Source organism: Ambystoma mexicanum, chromosome 11 (genome assembly GCF_040938575.1).
Source record: "Ambystoma mexicanum isolate Mex_15411 chromosome 11, UKY_AmexF1_1, whole genome shotgun sequence".
Classification (NCBI taxonomy): Eukaryota; Metazoa; Chordata; class Amphibia; order Caudata; family Ambystomatidae; genus Ambystoma; species Ambystoma mexicanum.
This window is the reverse complement of record NC_090934.1, coordinates 553079575-553102102: the sequence shown is the minus strand read 5'-3', so window position 1 is coordinate 553102102 and position 22528 is coordinate 553079575. Positions and strand designations below refer to the sequence as shown.

Here is a 22528-nt window from a genome sequence, read left to right as displayed (position 1 = left end):
TTTCAGGCTTGCTTTTGGTTGTCAGATGGGAGGTGGGCTCTTCTCATGATTTCTAGAAACATGTGTACACTTAGAGAATCCTCGCACAATCAGACAGCATCAAGCTTTTATGGGTTTGCTAATTTTTACAGATGCAAGTATAGGCCTAACTGCATCATTAGTAAAATCACTTTATGCACTAGCGAAGGTGAATTTCTGTCCATCAGTTTGGAAAAAAGAACAGACAATCATTCTGCAACACTTTTAAGATCGAAGACTCAATGCACTCCTCTGCAAGACAGGAACTCGGATAAGGATTTAGAAGCAATATTTCTTCCTGGTCAAAAAGCTTTTACTTGTACAGTTTGTAACTATGGTGAAACCAAGCAAATAGCAGATCATTCACATGTTTACACAATAAAAGAACAAAAGTTTGCTCATGAAGAGATGATCTTAATAGCAGTGCAGTTTAGTAGAGAAACAAAGTTTCACTAGTTTTTTTTTTTTTTTAATATTTTTATTTGCATCAATAATTTATTTGAGCAAAAATTAGATAAAATGATACCATTCCCTTCCAATCCATTCCAAATGTACAGGTTGAAGGGAGAAGGGAAGAAAGAAAGAGGAGGAAAACACAAAAACAGTGACGTTAACCTTAAAATTGCAGTTAAAATTTGCAAGACAAGGCACTCTCAGGGAGGACCTCGGACAGAAATTTCATTACTTCTAAGACATGAGATATTTTTTGACCTGACATTAAACATGACCACCAGACTTTCTCTTCCATCAAGTTGAAGTCTGAGAAAAAAGAACAAAAGTGTTTTGAGCGTTGGTCTTTCAAGCCAGGGCATTGAGCTATCGGGTGGAAAAGAGACTCCGGCGACCCCAGATCTTGACAGTACCGGCAAGAATTGTCATCCACCTGGCCTCTGATTGCTCTGATTTGATTTGTTGAATGCAATTCAATCTTGTTCGCAAAAAGAAGTCCCTGGCTCTTTTGTCCGGGAAGAGTTTCAAGTAAGCACAGGGCATGTTACAGGTTCAGCAATCAGCCGGCACCTCTGCAGCTAACTTACACCCTCTGGTCTGCTCTAGAGTTTTGATCCAGTCATACTCCTGGGCTTTTCTCTTTACTCTCTCGGGATCAGCCAGGAGTTGATCCATAGAACTACCAATTTCTTCCAACAAGGACAGAGAAGCCGCAGACCATTTCACAAATGTTCGATTTAAACCAATCTGGATTTCTCTGTAGACCAAGTCAACAACTGCAGGCCGGGACTGCTCATGGTATTTTCTGAACAAGGCCAGAGAATTCCAGCTGACTATGTACTTCAGGGAGTTCAAAGCCAACTCACGCCGACCAAGGCCATTGGGGTAGAAGATAGTAGGCTCAAGACTTTTTTCCAGAACCCCCCTTCGTAGCAGTTCCACAGGTGGTCCTGGAGGTTCACCAGGGCTTCTGCCCTGTATGTTAGAGTTGATACTACTTTGGCCTTGTAGAACTTCAATAGCAGAGTTAGCGAGAAACATCCATACTTCCTATTGACCGCCCGTGCTTGACTTGCAAGCAGTTTCATTCTGCTTTGTAGATGGGCAGACATTGGGGCTCCTATAACGGAGTTGCTCAGCCACACTCCTAAATACTTAAAGGCCTGAACCTTTTCAATCTTTTCGCCATCTATAAACCATGTATGGCGGATTAGACCCTTCGCGCTAAGGGCAAATGTCAGGATTTTAGTCTTCCCCCTGTTGATCTCCAAATCGTTTTTGCTGATATAACGATGCAAGGTGTCAAGTTGTCGTTGGAGACCGACAGGGGTTTGGTCAATCAGCACAACGTCATCGGCATCAAGCAGCCGTGACAGATAGACTCCCCCAACCCTTGGAGGAAATGCTTGTGTGTCTATGAAAGCATCAGGGAGATCCTCCAGAAAAAAGTAAAAAAGACTTGGGGCCAAAAGGCAGCCCTGCTTTTCTCCACGAAAGGTTTTTATTTCCTCTGAAAGTAAACCGGCTTTATTAAGCCTCACTCGCAGAGATGTGTTGGTGTGCAGAGCTCTGATGGGGTGGAGTATAGATGACGGGCACTTCTTCAAGATTAGTTTATACCATCATTTGTCCCGATTGATCTGGTCAAAGGCCTGTGCTAGGTCCACAAATGCTATATAGATCTTAGGTTTGGCGGGGCTCAGGCTGCCCTTGTGGATCTGAAGAAGAAGGATGTTAATGGAGGTGCCAAGACCCTTAACGAAACCCGTTTGCAGAATGTCAGTAGATCCCGATTTCCTGCACCACCCAGTGAACTGCTCCAGTAGGATTGAACTGAACAATTTGCCTATCACGTCGAGCAAGGAAATAGGCCGGAAATTCTTCGGCATACTCCAGTTCCCCCTCTTATGGATAGGGACCATTATTGCTTCAGTCCATGAGGAGGGTAGGAGATGGGCCAGTGCTATTTGCTCAAAGAAACGTGAAATTAATACAGCCCAATCGTCTGGGAACCCATTCAACATAGCGTTTGACAAACCGTCAGGCCCAGGAGCTCTAGAGTTTTTCAGGTTCCTTATTCCTCGGCTCATTTCCTCTTGACAAAACGGAACAACCCACACGTCCGTGTCATCGTTGCTGTTAAATGGATTTGCAGGCCCATCCGGGGTAGTGTACAGTTTGCCAAAGTGTGAGGCCCAGATGTTTTCCCCATTCAGATTAGTTTGATCTACTAGTAGGGTGCAGTCGTAATTTTTAATCAAGGACCAGAATCTATTAGGATCTCAGATCCCCAGGGCAGATAACATTGCCTCAGCATCACGGTGAAGGCGCAGATGTCTAGACTCGCATAGCCAGGTCTTTTAATGTGATTTAGTATTTCTGGCTACTAGAGCATCCTCTACGAGGCCTGATTTTATGGCTCTCCGGGCAGATTGTCTTGCCACTTTCCTACGTGAAACTAGTTCGGGGTCAAAGCCGTGCCTGAAAGTTTGGGCTGTGTCACCCCTCCTTGCGTCACGATGAAATTGCTCCAAGAGGGGGCCACAGTTTACAGTTTCTCCTATTTGTGAAAATTCTGCTGCGAGCCGGTTGATATCTGGAGGACCGAGTTTCAAATAGCGACCTTTGTTGCAAGTGACAAGGGCAGTTGAAAAGTACTCTCGAACTGAGCGGTCAGTGGCGGACCACTCCAGTTGGTCACTGTTTATGGTTTTGATGATTTGAAAACGCTCGATTAGAGGCAACAAGCTTTTTGAAATGTCGATATAGTCTATTATCAAAGTTGTCCCCAGGTTTTCCCACGTTGGCTGTGCTGGCTTGTCTCCCAAACAGTTTCCATTCAAGAAGTGCATGTTATAGGCATCCATTAAATTACACCAAAGTTGACGTCTGGTAGAGCGAGGATCGTCTAAGTTCCAGCTCGGGTCTTGCGCCACCACCGCTAAATCCAAACTATTTAGGTCCCCACATAAGATGACGTGAGCTACGTCATGTTGCCTTAAGATTTCGTCCAGAACTTCAGCAATTTGGTCTGTGAACTCTTCCAAGTCGATCCATACAGGATTCCAGTACACGTTAATCAGGCTTATTACATTTGTGGGGTTTGTTATGCTCTGTGGGTTGTGATTTTCACATCTGATAGTAGATACTTGGATGAGCAAGTTCTTATTTGCTGAATTTATTAGTTTGAAGGAGCCACCCGCTCTCACTTCCGTCATGAGACCGGCATACAAGCGGCACATGCTCTTAAAAGCCGGATTAATGGTGACCTCAAATCCATCCAATCCCAGGATCTCCCTCAACCAGGTCTCCTGTAGGCAGATCAAATTAAATTCACCCAAATTAATGTTTTATGGCACAGTGAGGTGGGAAAACCCCTGAGTATTCCATGAGATTCATTTTACCTTTCTTTTCGGAGTGAAAGTAGTGCTGGAAGTTGCTTGGGCAGCCCTTGAATGATACCTTTCAGTAGCTACTTGGAGCTGCTCGCCGCTAAGACCCCAGATAGCCACGACCAGTCTCTGTTGAGCAGGGCTGGTTTCCTTGCACTTTCTGATGAAGGCGGTTAGATGAAGCAGCTTCTACTGACACATATAGTTTATAAAGTGGCCCAGTTGGAACTGTCCCAACTCCCACCAGATCTTTATAGGCTATTTTTCCCGTCAGGCTGTGTTGCATCAGTCCTCGTCCAACTGGCATAGCCTGAGTATCGGTGAGATCTGATCTAACTTGTTGATGGGAAGGCTCATCATCTGAGAAATCCACCAATCCTCTGCCTTTATTACAGTTTGATTGGTGCTTGGGCAGGATCACCTCCGAAGCTAAAATCTTGCTGTTGGGGTGACCATCGTCCACTGAGACAGGGCCGTTAGAAAATGATGTCTGCTTACCCAAGGTAGGCCTGGCCACTTCTCCTGGATTGACGGCGGAAATGTCGAAAACCCAAGGTCAGTATACTTTCTGTCGCCGCCATCAGCATATTCTTTACCACTGGAGAGGTGATGTGAAGGAAAACAGCATCAAGCCGACTGTCTTCACAGAATTCGATGAACGCTAGGTCGTAGGAACACAAGGATCTCAAGTTCGGATTGAGTGCAATAGATCCAAAATCATTCTTCGATTAAGAATGGTCCTGTCATTTCTGTCCAAAAATGTTTCAAGTTTAAGAAACTGTGTGTGAATGATTTTATTCCCTAGCTTGCCATAAGGTCTCGTTAGTGGGAGATGGGGCTGCACATACTTCCAAACCTCTACTTCTTTTTTAGATGGATAGAAAGGCTGGTTCTTGAGGACTGGGTAAGTACCAGATAACTCTTCTCTTAAGGTTAGGCGTTGGACCCTTGCATGAGCTTGCTGACGTTTTTCATCTAATGTCTGAAAGATAGGCGAGTCAAGATCTCACTCCTCTCTCTCACTGAAGAACTTTGACTTGTAGCGACTCCCATGGATGTCTCCACCTTCTCTGATCTTATACTGTCCTCAGGATCGTTCAAAGAGTAGGTGGATAAATCCAATAAGGCCTGCGAGGTCGGACTCAAAAGCACTGACACTGGAATCGTCGTGTGATGGATTGTTTGGGTTTTATTTGCAACTACACTTCCCACCACCAAGCTTTGGAGGCCAGATACTGTGGTCAGCCTTCGCGGGGCGGGCTTGGGGGGGCCTGAGCTGCCCAATGGCACGGTTTTCTGTGATGCAATTGCGGGCCGAGGTTTGTTAGATGTTTTAGGGAATACACCTGGCACAAGGTGTCTGGGAGGAATAAAGATAGGAAAAGACACCTCACCTTGCAGGTCTGCTTCCGCCTTGACAGTGATGGTGCTTTGAAACAAGACATTGGGCCTCATTCTGAGTTTGGAGGTAAGGGAAAAACGATGCTGGTAAAGCTTACCGCTACGGACTATTCTGACCAACCAGACCGCTATTAACGGCACCGCAAAGTACGATGCCGTAAATAGTGGTCAGGCCGCGTGCACACGACACATCATGCCGGCATTAGCGGCATGCCGTAAACCAGAGTGGATCACAAGTGAGTCAGACATGCAAATAATGGCCTCCTCAAGGCCGAAAAGGTGCATACCGGCATGGTGTAAATACCGGCATCGCTGACCAGGTGTAAAGAACCCTGAGCAGTGTTTCCAAGTGCCACAGGTGCACACAATCAGCACAGGTGGAGTCAATGGAGTCAGGGCCAGTACAAAAGGAGCACACCCACACACCACACCCCATCCGACACCAAGATGATACCAATAGTAGTAGCATTACTGGAGCTGGAGGCCCTGCTTGCAATGCCTCAACTACAACAACAACAGCCGTCACCACAGAGGAGACACAGGAGGAGAAGGAGGGTGAGAGGATGCTGCAGGTCTGGTTTGCAACGTAGCCGCAGCCACCACTGTGGAGGAGGGAGGCGGACAAGACGACAAGGCCACTTCTTCCGAAGAATGCAGCCTGTACCTCGCGTCAATCTTTTTATTGACAAAAAGTCCCGAGTGTGGCTTTTCCCAAACTCTTCGGACCTCGGCCAGAACGTCCTTCTGCAGGAACAGGCCGGTACGCTCCAAGGGAGACAAGGTGAACGCCCCAGAGAGCACACCCTCCTGCGGAGCGGGTGCCTCGGGCACCGGAACATCTAAGAAACTCATCATGTCCAGTACCCGGTCATGAAAGGCTCTGATAGAGCGGGGAAGGTCCTTGTTGCCCTGATCGCCTTGAGGGTCATCTGATTGGTTAGGATCCTGCTTAGCCGTGTCAGGCACTGCCTTGCCACTGGGGACAATGGTGGCAAAGGCGGAAGAGTAGGGGGAGGCACCACGGGCAAGGGAGGCGCAAGCAGAACCACCAGAGGAACAGGTGGAGCCGGAGGCGCAGGTGGCATATATCCCTGAAAAGCCCTTTGAAATATTCCCTCATGTGGTCGGTGTGCATAAGCGCTTGAAATTTACCAAAAAAAGCGTCCTCAGGAGATTGTTTCGGAACCTGAGGAGGCCTCTCATGAGGTGCTGATGAACCTCTGATGAAACTATTGATGAAACTCATGAAACTGCTGATGAACCTATTACAAACACTGTATAAATATGCTTGCCTGACTCATGCCAAAGTTAAGATACTAATTACCTACGGCCAATTCTGTATTTCATTGCCTCTGCCGACTGCTCTTCCACATCTTGAAGGCGACTCCTATTTGTGTAGCGACTACAGCCTGTGTAGCTAAACACAATACTGTCTAACAGTTATCGCCAATACCTATGACCACCCCTACCATATTTAATGCCTTTAATCTCAGTGAATAACTGCTGCCGGCATATACCACTGCATAAATTGTAATCAGACTGCCGTCTAATAAAATCAACTATATACACTGTTGCCTAGTCGCTGCTTACTATTACTGCTGTACTCATTGTTGCCTCGTTGTTGCATAATATTACTGTTGTTCCTATTACCAGCACACTCAATGTCTCAAATGTGCAAGACTATTGTCAATATGCTGCTTTCTGTTCACCTCGATTGTTAACTGCTGACCATTACTGCCAACGACCACTTACCAGCAACTACTTTGATACTCAACAATTGACAACCGCTATAATTATGGAAGGAGGATCTCTAGTTCTTGTGCCTCTCCTCTAGGGTGGAAATATGTATCCTCAGAATACCCAGTTGACTTTATTAGCGCTTACGCTACTGGTAACCATCCAGCAGACTACAATCCTAACAATGACCAACGCTATGTGCTTGCACTGCCCTCTCTCGGCTAGAAACAATAGTCAATTTAAAGGCCCCCTGGCTTAAATCCACACATAGTCTAGACAATGAGAGCTCTCCCAGAACCTTTAGTTCTGCCTCTGATCTCCTCCCTAAAGCTAAAACTATTCCACCTCAACCTGAACTCAATACTCCTCAGGATCCTAAAAATACGACCTTGATCACTGGAGCACTAATTAACGCTAGATCCTTAGTGGCACATGCCACCGAAATAGCAGACCTGATCTCCACAAATGACCTTGACATTCTAGTCGTCACAGAGTCATGACTGCATGACGCTGCCGGCCCTTACTTTAGCAGTCCCTGATAATTACCTAACACTTAGAGCAGATAGAACACCAGAGGAGGCGGCTTAGCCCTCATTGCCAAATCCAACCTCGCCATAAAACTTAAACCATCACCCTCACTCAAATATTGCGAAATTCTCACTGCCAAACTTCCAATCTATAACTGTCGCACACTAACTATTTACTCATTATATAGACCTGCGGGCCCTATTGGTACCTTTGAGGAGGATATATCTAGCATTCTTGCTAACAACACTAAAGACTCCTCACAAATATTAATACTGGGTGACTTTAACCTTGGATCTAACGATCCTATGGACAAAAATGCTCAGGCAGTAGCTAACATCCTCTCTCAACATGGACTGGCCCAAAGAGTAGTTACACCGACCCATGTCAAAGGTCCTTAGACTGGGTGGCTGACCTGAACTGCGAAACCTCTATTACCGCTATAACCCCGCAACTGTGGACTGACCACCACTTGATTGCCTTTACCCTAGCAATAAATCAACAACTAACCAAAGATAAAGTTATGGCACCACCCCTACCCGCTAGAAGCAAGAAAAATATCACGGCGGATAGGCTATTACCACATATCTTATCATCTTTAAACTCACTCCCAAGTGCCTCCGACCCCAACGTTCTAGTCGAGGCTTATAAGACCATGTCTAATGCCCTAGATATTATTGCACCTATCAAGTTGCGTATAAGCAAACAGCGTGCACATCTTAAAGCCTGGTTCACACTACATCTCAAAGCCCTTAGATTACAAAAAATAAAACTCGAAACCTCATGTTGACATACCCCTTCTGATGAAAACAAGATGCACTTGACTAACCTTGCAAATAACTATAAAAAGGAACTAATTTGCACCAAACAATACATCTACAATGAAAGAATCACCAATGCCAGATCCAATAATAAGGAATTATTTGTGATTGTACGAGAATTAGAATCCCCCATTCCTCCCATGAACAACGTGCCCAAGGACAAACCTTGTTGCACAAGCATACAGAACGCCTTAGCAAACCAAATAACTTTGCTCCAAAATAAAATCGCTAACATGAAAGCTTCCTTGGGCAATCATGAACTGCAATCTACTAGTCCTAGTATACCCCCTAGCACAGTAGAACCTTTCAGTTTTTCTAAAGTATCCATCCTCGAAACTGAAAAAAATGATATCCTCCTTGAAACCGTCTAACTGCCAGTGCGACAATTGCCCCGCTCAAATAATCAAAGATGCAGCCACAGACTTGGCGCCATTCATCTCAAAATTAATTAACACTTCCTTCATAATGAATATTGTCCCAAGTAACTTAAAAGAGTCCTGGGTCTTACCATTGCTTAAAAAACAGACTCTTGACCCTTCCATCCCAACGAACTATAGGCCCATCACAACGGTGCCCTTCCTTTTTAAAATACTTGATAAAGTAGCATATTTACAAACTCAGAAATTCCTGGAAACCAACCATTTCCTAGGTGCCCGTCAATCTGGCTTCAGGCCACAACATGGCACGGAAACGGCATTAATCGACTTAAAAAACCACATTGATGAGCTCAGGGACAAAGGTAAAACGGCCATGCTACTCCTCCCCCGACCTGTGGTCGCATTTGACCTGGTGGATCATGAAGTTTTGTGCAAACACCGGGCCTCAACTGCCCACTTTTCGAAGGACGCAATTACATGGGTCCAATCCTTCTTAAATAATAGAACAATGAGGGTCTTCTCCCCATCAGCATCTGCAGACCCAATCCAGACTACATGTGACGTTCCACAAGGATCTTGTGTATCGCCAACCATGTATAATATATTTACAAAGCCTCTGTTTGACAAATTGGACAGGCAGGATGTCACCTACACTAACTATGCAGATGACACCCAGATCATCATTCCCCTCTCGTTCAATTACTGTAAGGACACAGCTTTAGTACATAAAATATACCTCCTCATTCAGGCATGGGTGGCAGCCCATGGCCTCTGCCTGAATGACGATAAAAAGGAGCTCCTGATTCTCGGCACAGCTGCCAACCTAAAAAAATTTAACTCCAACTACTCTGCCTTCAGCATCGACAGTAGTACAATTAAGGTAGTTAAAGAAGTGAAAACGCTAAGCTTCAACCTCGATTCTTCACTAACCTTAAGTAAACAGGTAAACTCCATAGTTTCAGCAACTGCCTACACATGTAGGCTTATCAGCGCCTGTAGGCCATTTTTATCCAAAGCCAGCTGTATTACCCTTGCTAATGCCCTGATACTCTCAAAATTGGATTATTGTAGCACCCTTTACCTAGGGGCCAATAAGTATATCCTAGACAAAATCCAAATCCTACAGAATAATGCGCTAAGGACTGCACTGAACATACCCAACAGAGACCATGTATCAGAAGTTAGAAGAGACCAACATTGGCTGAAGATAAATGATACAATTCTGCTTAAAACAGTCTCCCTTACCTTAAAGTGTCTTAATAATGCGGCACCACCGTACCTATCAGAGAGAATTGTTAAAAGATCCTCCACCCACCCCTCCAGAGCAGCCAACTCCTTCTGCCTGAACATAGCCAGATTTAAGCTAAAGAAATCTGGAGGTAACAGCTTCCCAGTAAAAAAAAGGTCAGTCTTGGAACACACTACCATTGTCACTCAAGAGTAGACCAATCCTTCTGTAGCTTTAGACGCGACACGTTGAATTGGCTACGATCCAATGATATATGATTGATGCTGTACCTACTGCTTTGTGTATGTTTTACCTACCTGCTCTGAGTTATCCACTGTATAATCTTCTGTCTTCCTTCTGTATTATTCTTGCTGCCTTACTGTCGCGCCTTGTAACCTAAGCTTAAAGTATTCTTGTACCTGTTGCGCCTAGTTACCCCTGGGTTTGGTGCACATTACAAATTAATAAACAAACACAGGCACTACACTAGTTGAGGGTCCACAACCCAACCTCCTTCTCTTTGACCTGATCTCATTTGCTTCCTTCCTTCTCCGGCATCTCCCCCTTCTACTCTCTCTCTCCCTCCTCTGACGGATGTACCACTCCCTGCACACCACCTCAGAAAATTTTCAAAGGCACAGGCCTCCTACACCTGGCGACTCATAACGCCCGCTCAGCCAACAAACACTTTGCTAACATCTGCCTCCTTCTTGAAGACATTGACCTCGACATTCTCGCTCTTACCGAGACATGGTTCAATGCCAGCTCTGTCAATACTTTTTACCCCCTCCTCCCTAACGGCTTCAAGATCATCTCCAAGCCTCAACCTCACAGCACTGGCGGGGGTTGCCATAATCTTCCCAGAGTGGGCTCCCGCTTCCATCTTAGCCACCCAGCTCTACTCTTCCTTTGGGAGCCTGGTTTGCAAGTTGGTCATCTTTCGCATCCCCACCCTGACCATTGCTACCATTTACCAGCCTCCAGGCACCACCACTCTGTTCATCTCTGTATGGACTGATTTCTGCTCTTCCTTACTTACAACCTCCTCCTCCTCCTCCTGTGTGATTTCAACATCGAACTGGACTCCCATGGTTCTGCATCCATCCTCTTCATGGACCTCTGCACCTCGCTTTCCCTCTCCATTCTCCCTTCTGAGCCAAACCACTCATCTGGACACACTCTGGACATCCTCATACACTATGACCGGTCTCTTTTCCCCCCACTAGTCACCCCTCTCTCCTGGTCAGACCATTCTCTCCTCTCCTTTAACCTGGGTCCCTTTGGCCCTCTGACCACCCGCCAAACTTGTTCGCTAACATCCGCCCAATGAAACGAGTGTCAGCTGCTGCCTTCGCTTTCTCCTTCATCCCCCCTCAATCTCCTACCTCTGATTCTACCTCTGACTCTACCCTCAGCAACCTCCACTTTTCCATCACCAATACTCTTGACATTCTTGCCTCAGTCATGAGGATTTGCACAAATCCTACCTCTAAGCATAACACCTGGTACAACACCGAACTTGCGGCCCTGAAACAAAAGTGCAGGGCGGCAGAACAGAAGTGGCAAACCTCAGGCTCATCCTCTGACAAACTGGCCTGCCGCCTATTCCAAAGGCAATACAGACTCTCCATCCGTGCCAAGAAAAGAGCCCACATACAGGCACGGGTTCATAGTGCATCCAACAACACGGCTGAACTTTTCAAGATCTGCAAGGAACTAGCCAACCCTTCCACAGTCTCCTCCTCCCCTTCTCCTTCCCAGGCCCTCTGTAATGCACTGGACACACACTTCGCCACCAAAGCTCAGGACATCCTGATCACCCTTGCTACACACCCTCACAACCCACCCCACACCTCCTTACCTCCCTTGGCCTCCTTCTCCTCCTTCTCCCCTGTCACACCTGAAGAAGTTACCAGAGTTGTCCGCTCCACGAAGGTCTCTTCTAAACAGGTTTCCGCTTGGTCATCAAGGACCATCAAGGATAACATTGTCTCTCTTGCCCCTGCACTCACTGATTTCCGCAATCACTTTTCTGACACTGGATCTTTCCCCTCCTCCCTTAAGCACTCCCTTGTGCGCCCACTCCTGAAAAAACCTTCAGCAGACCCTACCTGCCCTGCCAACTACAGCCCTATTTCCATCAGCCCCTTCCTGGGGAAGCTGCTAGAGAAGCTGGCATTGCCTCAACTAAACTCACACACCGAACTTTCTGGTGGTCTGCACAACCATCAATCTGGATTTCGAGCATCCAGAGGCACGGAAACTGCTCTTCTGAACACCCGTGAAGAACTGCTTGTATCTCCGGACTCCAACTCCCCAGCTGTCCTCATCCTTCTCGATCTCTCCTCTGCCTTTGACACAGTCAACCATTCCATCCTCATACAAAGGCTCCACGATACCCTTGGTATCTCGGAACGTGCACTGGACAGGCTGACATCCTTCCTTACTGACCGCTCTTCCCAAGTCATCCTGGGCACCTGCTCCTCTCCTACTTCATTCTCCACCTGTGGTGTCCCCAAGGGTTCTATCCTCCCCCCTTGGCTCTTTAACATCTATATTCCTCTGCTTGCACACCTCATCTCCTCCTTCTCCAACTTCCACTGTTACGTAGACGGCACACAGCTCTTTTTCCAACTTCCTGCTGACCCTCCATCATCCATGACTGCCTATCTGCCATCCAGTTCTGGTGCACCTCCAACAATCTCTGCCTTAATGCCTGTAAAATCGAGATCCTTCCCATCAGGACCCCGGCTCCCTCTGTCTTCCCTTCACTCTGGCCTTCCTCCTTCTGCTCTCCCCCTGCTCCTTCTTCTGAAGCCAAAAACTTTGGAGTCATCTTCGACTCCTCTCTCTCCTTCCCGCTCACACTCAGGGCATTGCCAAGAAGTCCCACTTTCAGCTCTTCCTTCCCAAAGGAATTCTACCTTTTTCACTTTCCTACAGAGGCTCAATGTCACCCGATCCTTGGTTCTCTCTAGGCTTGCCTATTTCAATAGCCACCTCCTGAATCCACCATCTTCCACCCTGTGACTTATCTAGCTAAACCAGAATAGGGCAGAAAGACTTATCCTTGGCCTTAAGCCCAGGGACTGCATCTTTCCTGCCCTAAAAAGTCTTCATTGGCTCCCAGTTGCTGCACAGAATCAATTCAAATCCCTTTGCATCATCCACAAGGCTGTCTGGGCCCGGGGACCAGACTAGCTTCAACTTTATCTTACTAAATACTCTCCCTCTAGACCACTACGTTCCTCTGGCACCAACTCCTTGTGTGTAAAGCGTTTTGCTAAACGGGTAGGTAGTCGTTCGCTTTCCTTGGCTTGCTTCCTCCTATGGAACAGCCTCCCCCTCCCTCTGCGCCTTGAGCAGGACTGTCTTAAATTCTAGAAGCTCCTTAAGACTTTCCTCTTTACCTCCTCCTTCCCTTACACTCTCCTCTGCTAATCCCACAGTTGCTGTGATTGGTGTCTGGGGCCCTTATGCATGCTCGGGGCCCCTGACCTCCCACACCCAATCGGCCCAGCTCATGTCTACTGTTAGCACTTGCATTGGCACACCCTCCGCCCCAGAGGTTCGTACTTACACCTAATGTGGCTCTGGCCGTGTGGCACTCAAGAATCATAGCACTTCATCTTTGGCTTACCCATGAACTCAGACTCCCCAGCACTTACCCCTCTGCCATCTTCCTTGCTGCACTTGCACGTTCTGAATACTCACAGGGCATAGTAGTTTGTCCTTTTTCCTCCCACTGCTCTTAGATATTGTGTTTTGTAATGTGTTTCACTCCCTTATTCCCTCCCTTCGCCATGTGGGCGCTTTGAAACTTTATTTTACTTGCTGTATAAGCGCCTAACAAGCAAACAATACATAAATAAATAAATAAATGACATGCCCTGCTCAGACTGTTTTCATTAAGTGAGCCTTGTTTTGCATTGTCTGTTACACTGCTCAATCTAGAAAATTAATCACAAGTACTGTATTTATTGTGTTCCAATTTATGCTTTATTTTGCACTCCAATTTATGCTTTAATCTTGTGCTTTTATGCTTGTATGTTAGTTAACCCCCGACACGTGTTTCCACATTGCTCTCAGTGGTTCTTCAGGCGGGTATATGCATTTTATAAACAATCATATTATAGTTTCCAATATCACAATGGTTCTGCAAGTAATGGAACAAGATACACAGTAATAATATGCGATACTCCTGACATTGAATTTAAGCCAAAACACAAAACCATATGCATTCTGAATCCGTGAACAAAATCTTGTTCTTTGCTACTTGGAAGGAGTGCTTGGTACTTTGCAGTCTGCTCCTTTGACTGCCATTTCCTCCTGAACGCAGCACTGCGAGCGCTGCTCTTGCTGCCTGGCCACTTCCTGGAGGGGGCGGAGCCTAATCCCAACACGTGACGGATCACGTGACTATCTCCCTCCTCATATTGCCGGCACAACCGCTCTTGCGGCGTGTTCTTTGCTACTTGGAAGGAGTGCTTGGTACTTTGCACGTCTGCTCCTTTGACTGCCATTTCCTCCTGAACGCAGCACTGCGAACGCTGCTCTTGCTGCCTGGCCGCTTCCTGGAGGGGGCAGAGCCTAATCCCAACACGTGACGGATCACGTGACTATCTCCCTCCTCATATTGCCGGCACAACCACCCTTGCGGCGTTAAGCCCTGGAGGCAGTAAGGGCTGGTGCTGTTTGGCTGTTCGGCGTGGTCGGCTGTTGGTTGCGGTAAGATAGGTACTGATTAATTACCGCCAGTGGACAAGTATCTGCCACTTATTGTCCCAATTCGGATCAACTACGGTCTGTTCAACAGCCTTAAGAGTATTAATTCATTGATCTGTTTAGCCGGTCTTTGGGGAGGAGAGACGGACTAAGGCTGCTCCTCAAGCCATCGGGCGTTCCCTAGACGGCTAAGAATTTTATGTGTAAAATCAGCACAAGCAAATAACTAAGGTACTGTTTGGCGCATTTGCAAGAATTCAGTTCCACTCTCCATTTTTTAATTTTTTTTTTTTTCCAACTTTTGGACCCTCTCTTTTAAGCAGCATTTATCTATCTTGTTTTAGTATCTATTTGTCTAATCATAATTCTTATCTATTTGTATTTATACTCTGTGATAGTATTACTATAAGGTGACATGCGTACCCTAAGAAGTGAAATTTTGAATGGGCCTATTTTGGTTCAGGATAATGCCGAAACACACAAGCGAAAACAAATGGGCAGTACGCCCCGGAGGCATCCCCCTGCTAGCGCCTCGAACAACAATAGACATACATCTCCAGCTGATATAAAATGTTTCTTTTTGAGTCTAAACCCTTATCCTGTGACTTCACTGGTAAACTAATTGACCCTTGTTTTAAGTTCACCACGAGCGCCCAAGGCTCGAATGTAAAAAACTTTATGGGAGTTTCTGATAACACTCTTATTAAAGAGGGCGTAATCCCTCTTTTAAAAGAGCTTCATCCTATGCCTGTAATATGTGAAGCACCTGGATCCCCAGGGTCCAACACCAATTCCAACAGAAACCTAGAGCCTCAAACACTATGTCTGAATTCTTCAGGTCCTGCTGGTGCGGGTAGTTCATCATTACATGACTGTCATGCTCCCCCTCCACTCCTCCTGATCGAAAGCTGCTGCGGTTTATCGGATCCCCAGCCTGCAGTAATTGAATTAAGCTCGAACTCTTCCTTTTTGGAAGGGGATGATTGTCGGAATTCATTAGAGCTACCCGAAGTTTCTTTCATATATTCAGATACAGCACATAGTTTGGTCGCTTCATTTGCTGCCCACACTCCCAGACGCGTCCCTGACATCTCGGCTAGACCACCTGATGACCCTATTTTGCCTTCAGTCATTTCCCCATCCATTTTGATTGAGACCACGTTGCATGCCATGAATTTGGCCATTTCTTCCCTTTTTAAGCTGTTTGAAACGCTTGACCGAAAACTGCAGGCACATGATAAACAGATTGAGAAATTATTACATTGGCAAGCAACGCTTAAACATAGTATTGAAACGAATACCCGAAAAAAACTAAATCCAAATCTTGACAAATCACTAATTTTTGACAAGCCGCCTATCGACCCTATTACACAATCACAAGCTATAAAGTTTAAGACCTTACCTGCTTTTCCGAATGTAATTCACGACGATTTTTCTCTGCCCCAAGGCATTGAAAATCCTAAAGGACAGGTCTTTGTCGGACCCTGTAGTTCCTGGAGACAAACAAGTGTATAACATATTCTCACTTAGTGGATCTAAGCCACGCGAAATAATACTTAAGCCAAAAAAGAACCTGGTTTGTAAAAAAACAAAAAATGCTAAAGATATAACAAAAACGGCAACCTCAGCAACTAAAGCCTTCATTAAAGCCCTATCCTTGCCCAGGAAGAACACCACCATGGCTGCGGAAGCAGTACAAAAAAAATATAGCGCCTTGGCTAATGCTAAGAAAGCTAGTAACAAGCCGATGGCTTGCCCTGACGACATAATAGCTTATGACCCACTAGACGCGCTGGTTGAGGCCGCCGAACATGATAGGGCGGTGAATACACAAGCTTCATTTTCTTTAGTACCCCAATTTGCGGTGGTACAAGTAAAAGAGGGTGCTACCCTTGCAGCTTCATCACCTTGTTCTCCTGAGAGGATCTTAGATTAGAATGTTGAAGCCAGACGGAATGAAATCAGAAAGGAGATTGACTACTATATGACTAAACAAAGACCCTTGAATGCCCAAGCAGAGATGCTGAAGGATCCTAATATTCGGGAGATACCCCATATAACAGTCCATACAGAAAAGAATCATGTGGCACAGTCACTCATTACGCCCCTGATCCCTGAGCTTTCCTCTTTAAAGAAAATGTCTGCTCCCCTTAAAATTCCTACTAACTCTGTTAATACACCCACCACCAAGCAACTCACATTTGGTGCATATGAAATGCCAATACAACAAGTAATAAAAACTGCGGTGGAAGAATATATGACCAACTTGAACAGAAATGCTACATTACATACGAAGTTAGAGGTTGACCAGCATACTATGCATTCACAAATAACTGATCTGAGCTGTTATCCAGCTGGTCCTGTTGCAAGGGCTGATACACTTCCTCAACAACAAAACCACTCACTGGGTACAAACTGGTTGCATTCTAATAGATTTTCGTCTTTCCCACCAAAAAACTTGAAAATATCACCCAAACAAACGCTATATCCATTGATCATCCGATGCAGAGATATACCTTATGCGAAGTATGATTTAAATCGCTCTAGTATACTTGTATACTAGCTGAAATTCCTGCGTTAGACGATCTGCAATCCTCCGATATTGATTTGGTGGAATTTATCTTCGATAATGATATCTCTGTTGCACGGTTTTGGGTGTCCTCACGAGTTGTGTTAAACACTTTGTGGCTTGCTAAACGAGAAATATATGAATTAGGGTTCGAGCTTCTCACTGCTGTGACAACTCAAGCTCCCATTTCTGCGGTGCAAAATCCATCAACGCAGACATATGTCTCCAATCAGAGACAGGGTTTATGTGTTCAGTCGATTAACCAAAATTATCATCCAATATCTCAATTTGTATCAAAGCAGTCGTAACTTACTTTTCAATATCCTCTGCCATCTTTGTCTATGATAAGTTGGAACACTCGAGGCCACGGGCACTTATTGAGGAATGGTTCCAATAAGTTATCGCAGCATGATATTATTTTATTTCAAGAAACTCGGCTCACGGAGCGGCCAGTGTGGGACAACTTTGAAATAGTTTTTAACCCTGCAATACGATCTGTGAAAGGTCGGCCCATGTCCCGTCTCCTTATGGCCTTAAACAAATCCTCAGAAATTGTTCTAGAACACCAGTCTGCGCCAAATCGATATACTCAATTGATAATTATCACAATAAGAGAACAAAGATATGCAATAGTAAATATATATTGGAATCCAGCTGCAATGTCCACCAAAACATTTCTTAAAGATCTGGAAGAGTTATGGTTAGAGATTATTAAACTCCCTATATACCCGCATGTTATTCTGGCGGGCGATTTAAATTTGCACTGTCTGGATGCCCCCCATAAACGTATGGATAGCAGACTGGTCTCCTGGGACACTTTTATTGAGACAAAAAACTTGGTTATGTTAAATGGTTCATGCCCTGCCGATAGCCCGCCACAGAACACATGGAAAAAAGGACATTCCAGTGCATTATTGATTTCATTTACGTTAATCATGAATTATTCTCTGATATTAAGTTGTTTTGTGTGATCCCCACTGAGGACAGTGATCATAACATATTGAATGTGAAATGGCACTGTATGGCTTCTCAGGGAAAAAAGGAGATATATAATACATACCACCCCCTATTAGTAAACAAAGGTATGAATAGATTACACTGGACTGAATACAATTTGGCGAAATTCGCCAGGGTATTTGAACAGACAATTGTGTATGAGAGGATCTCAGGCACTAATAAGTCACTCGAGTATAGTGACTTATTGCATACATTCGGTACAACAAACAAGGCGAAGACAAAGCACTTTCCCTTGCACTGTTTTGACAGAGAAGTACAGCGTCAAAAGTCTTGGTTTAGAAGGGAAAAAAAGGTAGTTTTGGCTTTGCCTATCCAAGTGCAATGGCAAGCCCGTAAATCATTGAAAACAAAACGTAAAAATTGGATGAAGGCCCATCGATCTATTCTTTATCAAACTGATGGAGAATGTATGCTCCAAAAGATGGGATCAAAAAACTCTGCGCAAATATGGGCACTAATTAATAAGACCAACCCTAATACGCAGATTTCATTACAAATCAATGACGTAGCAGAGGCTCAATGGGTCGAACATTACACAAATTTGTATGCCTGTCGTGAGCCTATAATTTCACCACTTAGTCAGTGTGATCCAGGAGTTTTTACTTTGCAATTCTCAGTAGCAGACATTTTATTTTATATTAATAAATCTAGTAGATCGCGTGCCCCTGGTCCAGACGGGATCTCTAATTACATGATGAAGCAAGATCCGAACCTATGGGCAAAGATTTTATATCAACTCTACTCCACAATCATGCGCACTCAACAATTGCCTAAATCATGGTCTCTCTCTATTATTGTCCCGGTGTTCAAGAAGGGTAATAGACAAGACCCCTCAAATTATAGACCGATTGCCCTCCTTGATACACCGGGCAAGATCTTTGCCCGATTGATTCTCAGAGACTTGCAGGCTTGGATAGAAACCTCTGGTAATGCCGATGTATTTCAAACTGGATTTGTTGCAGGTAAAGGCACGGCAATAAATATCACAGCAATCAATGCGATCAAAGCTAAGTGTGAATGCCTTAATCAGCCCTTGTTTTTAGCTTTCGTGGATTTTAAAGAGGCCTTTGATTCAATCGATAGACATCTTTTAATTAGTAAATTGATTAAAATGGGCTGCCCCGGTTCACTAATTAAACTGATTGCGCTTCTCCATACAAATACTGCAATTCAGATAAGAACTACTTTAGCTGGGCATTTAACCACTAAAATCCCGACAGCAAGAGGTCTGAAACAGGGCTGTATTCTGGCGGCCACTATTTTTAACTTGTTTATACTGGACATGGGCAAGAATTTTATTGATATCAACTCAGATGCTCCAAAACTCGGGTCTCATCAAATTGCATGGTTATTATATGCAGATGATCTTATTTTAATCTCTAAAACGCTGTCAGGTCTACAGCGGCTGATAAAAGGCCTTTCACTGTATGTTCAAAGCAATCATATGGCTATTAATTTAAGCAAAACACAGATCATGCAATGTCATAACAAAAAATGTCGCCCCTTAAAATCGTCCATCTGGACTTTCCAAGAAGAGCTCATCTCTATTACCCCACAATATAAATATTTAGGAGTGATTATTAACAATCTGAAGTGTGATATTCCTTATGTCCAGGATATAAAACAAAAGCTGCAAACACTAATATGCCAAGCTAAAGTCCTCTTGCATAAATTTGGTAAATTTACATGTTCTTAGATACTTTTATATTATGCCCAAAAAGTTCTACCGATAATAACATACGGCTCTGAAACTAAATTACCAAGAGACCGTGTGTTTTGGGATCGACTCGAGGGAAAATTTTGGCGAGCAGTGTTTAAGTTACCGAATTCAACTCCAGGGCCTTTGATACGTTATGAGCTAGGAGTCCTTTCAATGTTTGTGTTTTATGCGTGGAAATTGTGTTCGTTAATGAGGACATTTTTGCTGTGTATAAATTGTTCAGATTTATCTTATATACTGGCTATATACATGCTGAAATCCACACATCTTTTTCCCAATAAGTGGAGAAATGTTGTTACCAATCTTTTAGTAGAAGCCGACATTACTATTGAATTGCTTTTAATCAATCCCAATCGTGCTCAGAGAAAACTATATCAGCATGACTGGATTTGCACTTTAGAGTTTTGCTCACGGTATAAAGATTATAGCGGTCTGCCTTTCGGTACGAAAAGAATGAGAACTGCTGCCTCTTATTTACTTAAATTCCCCTCGCCCACTTCAGAAACAACTATCTCCGATTTAGACTCAATCTATGGCCCACCAGAGAAATTTTATCTTGAAGAGGTCAAATAACAAAACAAGAAAATATTTGTCGGTTTTGTCAATTACCAGAGTGTGAGGAAACTTTAAAACACTTGATAGTAGGTTGCTCTTCATTAAAAGAATTACGCTGTACATTCTTTAAAAAACTGTATGAAAATTATAACTGCTTAACTAAAGATGTACTTTGGTTTAGAATATTCTCCTCACCTCTGCAAGCTGTCCGTATAGCTACTGTCCAATTTATGTTAGCACTAAATCTTGAGAGATAACAAGTACAGCTTAAATATGTGTGTTATGTAATTAACGTCCTCTTCACATGTGGTTTATTAATGGTTTTAACGATGTGGTAATTCGAACCTATTTTAGATTGTTTTTATAAATGATAATTCAGATGATGTACATATATGAATTGTGATTTTGCCACCTTATGCTGTTGTTGTAAAATGATGAAATGCTGAAGCAGAGGGGTTGTAGGGTTTTGTTCGGTACTGATTTGAGCTTGATTTTATTTTGAATTCATTTTGATGTTCAATGTGATTAACTTGTGTTATATATTAAATTGAAAGGTTGATTACCAACCAACCAATAAAAAAAAAAAAAAAGAAGAGTCCGTGCCTGATCTATTCAAGAACTTGTGAATCTACATGCAACCCGACCGCCTAACCCGGAATGAGACTCTGCACTTCGCATTGTCAAAACCTAAACATGGTGTCAGAGCTTAGTGGCAAGTGCCCCATTGGCTTAATTGCAAGGGGTCTGAAATGAAGCTGATAGGGCACTAAAGTGAATGCAAGGTTTATGTGAACTACTTTGTTAATGTAATGAGGATTCCCAGACAGATTACTGTGACAATTCAACACATGTGAGTCTAAGAGATACCAATGCTGGTGAAGACTAATTACAAGTAAGTAACTTTTTCGTACTTTCAATTGATAGCACTTCACTGCTGTCTCCTATTCTGGTTAGTGACTATTAGTGGTAAGCTTGGCATCAGATTGGAAGACTAGGCTTTGGGGCATTGACATGTCCATCACCCTCTTGACATGTGCAGCAATTAAGTTGCATTGTGTTCAAGAACACTGAAAACTCATTTGACCAGTAATCATTTCCCCCAATCATCTGACTGATCAACATGGGTTTATTCCAGGTGAGCTTTTTGTTCAGTGATCGCGGAATCCCTGATGGCCATCGCCATATGAACGGTTATGGATCCCACACCTTCAAGCTGGTGAATTCTAATGGAGAGGCCACTTACTGCAAATTTCATTACAAGGTACACATCTTAATTTCTCCAAGCATTGAAAGGTATATTTTACTTGGAACATCAGAAAACAAAATGTTGGGACCCTCTGCTATGCATTTATCACATTAACTTGTAATGTTTTTATTAGTGGTATTTTTTACATTATGGTATAAAACACAACATGCTCTTATATTGTTCTTCCTTTCGGAATATGTCAGTTATTGCATTTTGTCTTCTAATGCTTACTGTAGAAGGAGGATGCTGATATTTCCTGTGTTTCTATTTCACAGGGCATATGTTGTTTAAATCAGGACCCACTACTGTATCCAGGGCCAGAAAACTGTATCCCATAAAATTTAGGACCACACAATTCTACTTCTTAGAGGAATATACATTATAAACCACGTTTATATCTATTTTTTTGTCAAACTTGCACACAGTATCCAATGCCTCACATTCACATATCATACTGCGAAATGTCCTTTATAGAATTACAAACACATAGATCGGTAAGTAGACATATATTTATTATATCATGCAATGAAATTAACTACTTAAATTAACCAAACAAAATGCATGAAATATATAAACACAGGAGTAGTGTTTGCTATTTAACAAGGTGACCGTACATTTATTAGAATTTGACAGTGAATTGTAAAGAATACGTATGTGTTACGTAGCAATTAACAAAATTAAATTTTACCTTCATTTTTCAGCACATTACAATATGCGATAAACACACAGTAGCAAGAAACCTTCTTA

At 43.9% G+C, this 22528-nt stretch overlaps 1 protein-coding gene across 2 annotated transcripts in view; it reads left to right on the top strand.

Moving 5' to 3' along the window:
• The window catches only part of LOC138503557 (catalase-like), an 833069-nt gene that overhangs the window by 394172 nt on the left and 416369 nt on the right, over window positions 1-22528 (top strand). For both annotated transcript variants that reach the window (XM_069623378.1, XM_069623377.1), the window contains exon 6: window positions 21671-21796. In XM_069623378.1, coding sequence (XP_069479479.1) covers window positions 21671-21796 — 126 coding nt within the window. The remainder of the gene's footprint in view (window positions 1-21670; window positions 21797-22528) is intronic.